Source organism: Natator depressus, chromosome 9 (assembly GCF_965152275.1).
Source record: "Natator depressus isolate rNatDep1 chromosome 9, rNatDep2.hap1, whole genome shotgun sequence".
Classification (NCBI taxonomy): Eukaryota; Metazoa; Chordata; order Testudines; family Cheloniidae; genus Natator; species Natator depressus.
Genome location: NC_134242.1, coordinates 42,199,295 through 42,210,381, shown reverse-complemented (window position 1 = coordinate 42,210,381; position 11,087 = coordinate 42,199,295). Strand labels below are relative to the sequence as shown.

Here is an 11,087-nt window from a genome sequence, read left to right as displayed (position 1 = left end):
AAATATTGCAACACCAAAGCCAGAAGTAGTAAGAGAAGCAATGGGCTTATCAAGCGTGGAATATTCATAGCTGTGTTTAATCTGTGAAAATAAAATCACCACATACCATGCTGTTGTTAATTTTAACATGGTTTCCTGTGTATACACAGCATTAAACAAGTAACTGCTGTGACTGTACTGTAGTGCAAACATTGATGCATGAACTTTTCCAGCTTGACATCTTCTATTTGCTATCTTTCTGTCATGAATATAAATGAAAAGAATTCAGCTTCCTTCTGTCAATTTAATTTAACAGGATTGCATTAAATTGAGAGAAGAATACAGATACATTTTCTTTTGTTGAAGTTTTGAGAGAAATTCAGAGATCATTAATGCTATAGATATGGGAGAAAGGAGTATTAGCAAGCATTATGTACCCTCACCTGCAGCTGGAACCTGCACCCCTTCCTGCACCCCTGCCCCAGCCCTGATCCCCCTCTGAACCCCTCGGTCCCAGCCCAGAGCACCCTCCTACACCCCAAATTCCCCAGCCCCGTCCCAGGGCCCACACCCCCCAACATAGGAAAGAGACCCTGTGATGTGGTGTCCACCCCACACAGGACTGGAAGGGGCTAGGTGGCCAGGTAGCCCTATTAGCTCCACAGGCTGCACCTGGAGGGAGTGCCAGGGAGCAGGGAATTAATTGCAAGTAGATTCAGCTATACAGGAATAGACGGGGCCTATAAAGCTAGGAAGCTGGAAACAGACAAAGGTTGCTGCTGGGAAAGGGCAGTCACTCCCTGGGAAGAGGGTTTGGACCTGGTACACCCAGGGGAAGGAGGGGAATCAGGAGTTCTAGGAAGCAGTTCAGGGAAGGAACAGTGAGGGCTGGGAGAGGAAAGCCCCAAACTTCTGGGTTGAAGGCCCCTGGACTGGAACCCAGGGTAGCAGAGGGCCCAGGTTCCCCTACCTGCCACTGGGGAAGTGGCACTGGCAGAGCAGTGAACGGGGAGACTGCCTGAGTCACTGTGGGAGTGAGAGAGGATTTGAAGGACTGTACCCCGACAGGGGAGAAACGCTGAGTGACCTAGCCGGAGGGCTGAGTCATGAAGAGGACGTTGCAATTCCTGGGATGAGAGAGGAGCTTCAGAGACGGTGTGATGGCATGCAATCCCCAGAATGACCAAAAGGAGGTGCCACACAAGCAGTGAGTGGTGCACCCCGTGGCAGAGCAGGGTTCTCTTCTCAGCCCTAATACAAACTTTCTGGGAGATCAGAATTTTGTTCTCCACTCTGCTACCAAGTACCTGCGTGACATTGAGCCTGGGCGTAAGATCAGAGTTCTGTTCCCAGTCCTGGTACAAGCTTTCTATGTAACATTAGACAAATCACTTAACCTCCTGTTGCCTCAGTTTAAAATGTATTTGTACTAATTACAAAACTTTTTCCTCTACCTTTGAAGTCTGAATAGGCTACATGTAGGGCCAGAATTTTCAGCCTGGTGCAGTTTTTTTGCACCACATCACTGGCATAATCTGGCCAAAATGATGGTTTAACTGGCTAGGGAGGATTGATCTGCCAATGACATAATCAGCATAGGACTCTTGCGTCATTCCCCATCCCTGGCACAGAAGAGAAAAGCAAGAGAAGACAGAGGAAAGGGATGTGGCCAACTTAATGCCACCCTGGCCTTTGGCTGGTTTGTTGTTTTTTTTTTTTTTTTTGGTACCCTGTGGTTGCAGCTTCCCAGAGTACATTAGAGTGATCAGCAAGGCTGCTCTAATATACCACAGAGGGTCCAGCACTACACAGAGAAGCACTAAGATCACAGGACTGCCAGGGCCAGATTAACACTCCTGTGGGCCCGGGGCTATTAGATTTTGTGCGGCCCCTGGGCTTTTGGAGTGCAGGAGCAGGCTCAGGGCTGGGGCAGGGGATTGGTGTGTGAGAGGGGGTGCAGCTCCAACTGGGGGGGTGGGGCCAAGAATGGAACAGGGGGTTGGGGTGTGGCAGAAGGTTTGTGGTGCGGGCTATGGGTGGGAGGTTGGGTGCAGGAGGGGGCTCAGGGCTGGGACAGGGTTAGGGTGCAGGTAGGGGTTTGGATGCAGGAGAGGGCACTGGGCTGGGGAAGGGGGCTGGGGTGCAGGGTGCACGTACCTCGGGCAGCTCCTGGTTGGTGGCACAGTGGGGCTAAGGCAGGATCCCTGCCTGCTCTGGCTCCACGCTGCTCTCCTCCTTGAGGTGGCTGGCATGTTCAGCCCCTAGGGGCCAGGCTGCTCTGTGCAGTACATGCTGCCCGTGCCCGCCCCCACAGCTCCCATTGGCCATGGTTCCTGGCCAATGGGAGCTGCAGAACCGGCACTGGGGGTAGGGGTAGCACGCAGAGATTCCCTGAACTTCCCTCACCTAGGGGCCACAGGGGCATGCTGGCGACCCGGCACTTGCGGCTCCAGCCCTGCGGGGTGGTGGGGGCGCCGAGGCTCAGGGACCAGTGTCCAGCATGCAGTGTGGAGACTTGCCACGGGCTGGATGAAAAGAAGCAGCGGGCCGCCGCGGGCCTGCGGGACCCCCTTAGCCCAAGGCCCTGGGCTGCAGCCCCTAAAGTCCCTGCATTAATCCGGCCCTGGGGGACTGCAAGGATGAGTTACAAACCATCTTTACAGCAATCTTCCTGACTTGTGTTCTGTGCACTTTGGCCCTAGCCAAGGTTCATAGCTTCCTTCCTTGGTGAAATGCAGACTGGAACCAAAACATAATGCAAAAGATTGCACTGATGTAATAGACTCAGTGGAGGGCACCAGAGAAACATGACACCAAAGAGGAAGTTTTAAGCTGAAACATACCAGATAAATCTGAGGAGCTCGTTTTATGAATATCACATTGTGAATCATAGAATCATAGAATATCAGGGTTGGAAGGGACCTCAGGAGGTCATCTAGTCCAACCCCCTGCTCAAAGCCGGACCAATCCCCAACTAAATCATCCCAGCCAGGGCTTTGTCAAGCCTGACCTTAAAAAATTCTAAGGAAGGAGATTCCACCACCTCCCTAGGTAACGCATTCCAGTGTTTCACCACCCTCCTAGTGAAAAAGTTTTTCCTAATATCCAACCTAAATTGTTTCAGAGTAACAGCCGTGTTAGTCTGTATTCGCAAAAAGAAAAGGAGTACTTGTGGCACCTTAGAGACTAACCAATTTATTTGAGCATGAGCTTTCGTGATGATGAAGTGAGCTGTAGCTCACGAAAGCTCATGCTCAAATAAATTGGTTAGTCTCTAAGGTGCCACAAGTACTCCTTTTCTTTTAACCTAAATTGTGCAATTCAGACATGCCAGATTTACTGGTGATGAAGTGATTGTATGGATGCAAGCCATGAATAATGGTCAATACCTGTTGGAACTTAATAATAATAATTAATAAATATAATAATTACTATTGACAATTATTATTTATTAATTACGGTAGTACACAGAGTCCCCAATTGCACTGGGTGCTGAACAACTGCAGAGGAAGTCACAGTCCTGACCAAAACTCTGACGATCGAATTTAAGCCAAGATACAACAAGCAAGAGAAAGGTGGCAGTTACAATAAGATGTCAGTTACATAGACTGGATGTATAAATCCACATAAATAAATAAATGTCAGCAATGTGATGGCTCACATTTTTGAAAGCGTAAAGACCAATTGATACAGGGGATAAACATCTTTGAGTTCCTTTACACTCCTAAAGTATTTGGGCCCAAGCCAATGTCCATTGAAGTCAAGGAGAGTCCTTCCAGGGAGTGATCAGACCCTTACACTTTAGGGCCAAGTCTTCAGCAAAGCTCTCTTGACTTTACTAATGTAATACAAGTTTACGGCAGATCTGACTGTTAAAGCTGTAGGTGTGCAACTGTGGGCATATGTTTCACTAATTTGTGAATGCAATTCCAAAACTTGTGAGTAATTATGATTCCTTAGTTTGATCTGCCCAACTCTCCAAGGCAGAGAACCTAAAATAAAATCCTAACCAGGATCCCTTCAGATGAGCACCACAAAGAATATAAACAAATACTTGGGAACATTTTAAAAAGGTATATGGGGAACGGGATAGCTCAGATGTAATTGAGACATAGCCTTCACCTTCGTATCATTGGCTCAACACCACCTGAAGTGGGTAGTGACCATAACATACCATCTATTGGCTTTTCAGTGTCCTATATGGAAAGAGTTGGTAATTTCAGTCCACTTATCAGAGAAAAGTAGCACTATCATAATTGACACTGTGAAGGAGTGTCCACCCCACACAGAACTGGAAGGGGTTAAGGTAGCCAGGTAGGCCTATTAATTCCACAGGCTGCACCTGAAGGAAGAGCCAGGGAATTGATTTCAGTTTCAGCAGTACACGAATAGGCAGAATAAAACCAGGAAGCTGGCAACAGACCGGGACTGCTGCTGGGAAAGGGCAGACACGCCCTGAAAAGAGGGAGGCGTCTTTAGTGGCTGCAGAAATTTATAGGCTGCAGTCACTCCCTGGGAGGAGGGAAGCCAGGAGCTGAAAGAAGAAGTCCAGGGAAGGAGCAGTGAGGGCAGAAGAGGGGAAGCCCAGAACTGCTGGGTTGAGGGTCCCTGAACTGGACCCCCAGAGTAGAGGGTGGGCTTGGGTTCCCCTACCAGCCACTGAAGGAGTGGCACCTGAGGCAGTGAATGGGAAGCCTGCCTAGGACTACTGAAGGAAAGACTTTGATATACCCCGGAAGGGGGGAACACTGAGTGACCTGGCTGGAAGGTCATGAAGAGGACGTAGCGGTTCCTGGAATGAAAGAGGGGCTGCAGACCAGAGAGAGAGAGAGAGACGGAGTGATGGCATGCAACAGCGGGAATGAGCATCAATCTGGTGAACTAATCCCTAGAGCAGCCAGGAGGAGGCACCAGATTAGTGGTGAGTTGTGTGCCCCATCACAGACACCCTTACTGACAACAGCCAGACCAAGGAGAAACAGGACATTGCTTCCCCCATGTGCAACCTCGTTCTGCTGCCCTTGCTTCTGGGTTTCTGAAGTGCCCAGCCAATAATAATCCAGCTCAGGAATGTTAGTAGGCACTGAACTGCTTGCTGACTGACTGCTTGTTCTGTGGCTAAATAAAAAGTTTTGTTTTCCACTGACGTCAGTGTAGGACTTGCTGCTGCTGCAAAACCAATTAGAAAACATTATAGTTTTCCTTCCACAAATTACTAAACTTCTCTTTGAGTTGATGACTGTGAATATTCAATATCAGTTCCTTGCTGGGGGAAAACTGTACAGTAGAGCGGTGCTACTCAAAGTGGTAGCTACTCATCGACTGCAGGTCTGCATGCACATTGGGGGAAAAAATGCCGGTCCCCCACATCGGATAGCTTGAGGGGCACTGCTGTAGAGGGTTGAACTGATGTAATGGAATAAGTAGGAGGCACCAGAGAAACATCTATCACTAAAAAGGAAGTTTAATCATGAAACATACCCGACGGTCTGGAGGAACAGGAGGAGATTTGGTCATTGTGCTTTTTTACTTCAGAGCTAGTGATGAAAGAATCATTGGACTTGTGCCCTGAACAATAAGCAGCATCAAGTGGAACAAAATCTGAGTCTATTAAATGTACTCCATGGCATTCAGATAAGCTAATCTGTGCTGAACCAAAGCTTTTCTTGTGGAGTAAATTAATTGTGCAGTGAGCTACAAAGAAGCAGGTAACTTTTAATTCTTTCATCATTCTTATGCAATTTGCACTAGTAAATGTAGACTTGGGCCACAGTGAGGCTTCTCAATCATTAGTAGGCAGGTTACTCCTTTTTATTTTTAAGGTTAAAATGGCTATTAATCAGCAGTTAGGTCAGCATGCTAAAAATTCTACTTTCATATACCTTTGATGGCACTTTTTCAAATGCTGCTGTCTTTCTGCAGGTTTTCTCTCCACCTACTTTTACTCTAACTTTTGTTACTTTCTGTGTGCTTGTTCTCCCATGCATTGAATCACTCTGTTTTAGATTATATTTGCTGTTTGTAGTGTGAGACAAAACACATCATTCTTATTATTGATCATAATTATGTGATACTTTGCACTTCTATAGCATCTTCTGAATTGGGATTTTAAAGCATTTTAAAACCATAAATTAGTTTAATCTTGCAACACTCAGTGAGGTGAGTAAGGGTGACTACCCCTATATTATAGATGGAGAAATGGAGGTGGAGACTGTTAGTTCACTGGGGACAAGGATCCTCTTTTCATTGTGTGTCTAATCAGTGCCTATGGATTATGGAGCTGTCGTTTCTCAGTGCTACCCCAGTGAAAATAATGAACAATAATAATGCAGGCTGGGATTTTCAAAAGAGCCAAAGGGAGTTAGGCACACAAAACTGATTGACTTTCAATGGAAGTATGTCATCTGATTTCCTTTGGCTCTTTTGAAAATCCCCCCCTAAAATACTAAAAATGCTAATTTTAGGAATATCATGAACAGTTGAGATTTGGGATTGTAAATGTTGATGACAAACTGATATACTATTAGCGTTATGCAATGCCTGGTCCAACAATGATTCTGAAGCCAATGGGAGTCTCCAGACTGACTTTGGTGGGTGTTGGGTCTGGCCCTATATCTTGGCCACTAAAAATTGCTTTGCTCTAACTCAGTGGTTCTCAAACTAGGGTCGCCGCTTGTTCAGGGAAAGCCCCTGGCAGGCCAAGTCGGTTTGCTTACCTGCCGTGTTCCCAGGTTCGGCCAATCGCGGCTCCCACTGGCCACGGTTCGCCGCTCCAGGCCGATGGGGGCTGCGGGAAGCGGCGCGGGCCGAGGGATGTGCCTCGGGCTTTATTGGGATACAGATAAAGACATGCACATCTCCGCTTTCACCAGAACCTAAGTAGAAAAATACTTGAGGCCTGAGTCTCATTTACACTAAGGCCCCTTTGTACCACTCTGGCAGTGTAAAGGGGCTCAAAGTGGGCACCAAATTACATTTGCATTAGTATTAAGGCCCTTTACACTGCCAGAACACTGTAAAGGAGCCTCGGCATAACTGAGAATCAAACCCATTGATTTCAGTGAGGAGTTTTACCTGGGAAATGAATGAAAACTGTAAGGCGATTTGGTCCTTAATTTTTATAGGCCATGATTACCTGGCTTTGGAGTGCTGGCATCGTATAAAGACTGCAATCTAAATTACTAATTCTCTCTGGATCTGGACAATGTCTGGACAGCAGAGCTAGGCACCTAAGAAAGGGATCCTTAGAAGCCAGCAAGCTGAGCAGGGAGCTGTCTAAAAGCCAGCTAGGAGTTAAATGCTGAGGAAAGGGACACGAAGAGGGGCCTAAGAGGCTGACATGGTGCACCTGCCTGACAAGCCACAGATAGGCACCTCGTGCCACTCAGGATGCTCAGCCACAGACGCTCATCTAGAGTTAGGCACCTATGCAAGGTCAGCCTCTTCAGTAACCCATGCCCTAGCAGCTGAAATGGTCTCTCTCACTCTCTGCCTCCTGGTAATGCTCATTACCTCTCTCACACTTGACCTGCATTTCCCTGTGCCCCCAGCTGTTTTGTGTGATTGCTTTGCTGCCCCCCACTCCCGCCTGCCCACACACCAATTGGTAGCCTATATCTCTGGCCCTCCTCCTGCAGGGTCTGCCAGGTATCCAGGCTCAAGCATGCTCAGAGCACACCAACAGGCTTGGGCCCTGCTGACAAGACAAGCATGTTCCCCTGCCTAGTTTGAAAATTCTGCTTCAAGGCCTCCAAGCAGCATGTTAGCCGTGCAGTGGTGTCAGGGCTGAGACAGCTTTGTGGCAGAAACTTAGATGTCTGAGGGATTTTAGGCCCCTACAAGATGTGAACATTAGAAGAATAAATAAGTTGTAAATTAATCACCAGTGTGTTCTGTTGTATTTCACAGCTCGTAATTCTTCCATTGCAGGAACTACTTATCAGGATGAACTGCAACAACATCAGCATCACAGTGCAAGAAAATCTTAACCTTTTACAATTGATTATTTACATCCCAATTGTCTTTTTTGGAGTTATATTTAATGTCATTGCCTTTCTGGTATTCTGCTGCAAGCTGAAAAAATGGACAGAAACCAGAGTGTACATGATCAACTTGGTTATTGCAGACTGTTTTCTGCTCTTCACATTGCCTTTCATTGTGTATTTTTACAGGACTGGACATCCCATAGATGAACTGTGCTATGTCATACAGACTATATATTTTACAAACATGCCTGTAAGCATTTATATCATCACCCTTATAGCAGTCGACCGATTCATTGCAATTAAGTACCCCCTGAAAGCAAAGAGTTTCAGGTCCCCACTGAAGGCAGCTGTTAGCTGCGGATTTCTTTGGATAACAATAATAATTTATGCATACTTCAACCCACGATTTACTAAAGAAAAGTGCTTTCAGAAAACTTCTGGTGAACCTGCACTAACTACACTGTTGTCAGGTATTTTGGGGTTTTTTATACCACTAATAATACTGAGTTTTTGTTCTATTGAAGTCATCCAGTGTCTGAAGATGAAGAAGAACATGAGTCCACCTGAGGAAACATCAATCCAGAAGGCTCTCTGGATTGTCTCTATGAATCTGAGTGTATTTATCATATGTTTTTTGCCTGTTAATGTCGGGCTACTTGTTAGGTATGCAATGGACGCAGCTGGAGCTGCCTGCTCTTTACGCCAGAATGCAAGCCTTTTTATTCGTGGGGCTGCGTGGGTAGCAAATTGTAACTGCTGTTTGGATACACTTTGTTATTACTTTGTAGCCAAGGAATTTCAGGAAGCTTCTTCTCTGTTACCCCCTTTTAAATCTCTGAAGTCTAGATCAAATCAAAGCCAAACCATAACCACAAATGCACTAAGTGATCACAAAAAAATGCATGATACAGGGACGGATCCACAGCTGATATAAATTGTCATAGCTCCATTGACTTGCCATAAAATCTGTAATTATCGTGGGTAATAGTCACAAAAACTTCCTCAAAGTGTACCTGATTCTGATCTCACTTATACTGTACTCGTCTTACAGCATTCCAACTCCAGTGATTTCAACAAAGTTACTTCTGATTTACACCAATGTAACTGAGATTCCAGTCAGGATCAATGTCCCTCTTTGAAGCTATGCATATGCGTATTTTATTATTGCCATGATTTCCTTTGCATATACAGCATTAACCAGCTAACTACAGGAAGCTTTCTTGCATCAGTATAAGGGTCAGTTAGTTTCTTGTACTGCTGTGAACGTGTTTACAATAAAACCGATGCAGTAGCAAAATGTAAATACTGAGATGTGTATCTTTCACATTATATTGGGTTTGCATAATTTACAATCTGCTATTTTCCTTCCTGCTGCTCTCAGCCAAACAGTATACATTTGAAGCCTGAAGCTGCTATCAGAATTCAGCTTATCTCAATTAGCAGAATTATAACCAACACTAGTCAAATACTGGTGTAACCCCCCTTTCCTGTGTGCCTGGGCGCCTGATGTTGTTGACATTCAAGGAGATCCTGAGTACCCCAGTGGTGATGTTGAATAGGTGAGAATCCTCTATCCACCCCTCTACTGCAGTCCCTTTACTCCTAAAGGAATTTAAATTTGGCAGTGCTTCCACCTCCTGGCCCCTGTAGACACTCAATGGTGTGCCTTGGAAACCTCCAGGAATAAAGCTATTCTAATAATAATAATAATCAGTGGCATGTATCTAAGTCAAAGCCCCTGCAGGCTCTCAGCAGCAGCTCCTGGTATGGACAGAGCGCCACACCAGCAAGCTTGCTCCTTTCCCAAAATGGAGTCCACCGCCTCGCTCCCTGCACTCCCTGGAAGGGGAAGTGTCTCACTCTTTCCCCCAAGGCATCATGGGAGTTGTGGTCTCTAAGGCTAAATTGCAGCACACAGGATCTTCCCAACTGGAACACTCCCAACAAAGTTCAGAGATCCCTCTAGTAAAGGGTGACGTGAGAACAAGGCTCAATTTCTGTTGAAGAAGTTTTGTGTTAATCTGGTGCATTGTTACAATTATGGAAGTTCCCCCCTCCCCAGTTTGTAATAATAATTAAAAGGTCTAATATTGTACGAAATGAGGGAGATGTACAAAGTATTGTGTGTTGTGTGACATGGCAAATGATATGACGTAAAATAGCAACACTATGCATGAAATGTGAAGAAATGAGACTATAATCTCACTGAATGAATTTTTACAGAGTTCAGTAACAACCTTACAAGGGTAGTCTTACAGTGGGAGAGGAAGGTGCTCTCTGCTGCCATCATCTTATGACCCGGGAGCAGAGCTAGAATGAGCACACTTCAGTGGCATTCACTATGCCAGTGTGTTCCTTCAAACAATTTTTGGTTATTCATCTCAGTTTTGGATGTCGGGGTAATGAAATGTTCCTCTTATTGTGTGATTAAAAGGTAGCTAAACTGTACTTAATACACCCTGAGTGAGGGGCTCACCAAAACCACAATCTCAATTATGTACCCCTGTAAAGCGGCATGTGGCCATGAGCTGGGAGAGGAAGTGGAAAGGGGTTCTACTTTGTAGGAAGGAAGGAATCCTTGCTGGTGTGGACTCTGCTCAAGGGTTCAAAATGCCATTTGCCCTTCCTCCACAGTAAATGATGATAGCATGTGAAAGATGATGCAGATGTGATTATAGCAGTGGCAATGATGGTCAGGGGTTCCAAGGTAAGATATTTAAGTTTTCCCAGGTTTCTGGTTGGATGCTCAAGCCAGTGGTGCATGTTAGTTTTAAGAGGAGCCCCTAGATATTTAAACCAAGCCACTGTTGCTGCTGTCAGTACCTCGTAGAAAAGTCACATGTAGAAGGAATTAATTTAGGGTCTTATGGCCAGTGTTATACAGGTTAGCCCAGATCAATGGTCTCCAAACTTTTTTTGATCGCACACCCCCAAGAAAAAAAAATTTGATGCAGTAGGAGGGGCTGCCGCAGGCGTGCCGCCGAAGAACAGAACAGTGGGAGGGCTGCCGCAGGCGTGCCGCTGAAGAAAAAACAAGGGAAGAGCTGCTCTGTAGAAACACAGGCGAGGCATTGTCATTTAAGCCACACAGTAGCTTTATTGCCCATTGTGCAGGGTGTGGCT

At 45.9% G+C, this 11,087-nt stretch overlaps 1 protein-coding gene across 1 annotated transcript; it reads left to right on the top strand.

Moving 5' to 3' along the window:
• Positions 1-7,923: 7,923 nt before the first annotated feature.
• On the top strand, positions 7,924-8,898 carry LOC141993448 (G-protein coupled receptor 35-like). The gene has a single exon (XM_074962991.1). It carries the CDS (start codon positions 7,924-7,926, stop codon positions 8,896-8,898), a length of 975 nt encoding a protein of 324 aa, XP_074819092.1.
• Positions 8,899-11,087: the final 2,189 nt, after the last annotated feature.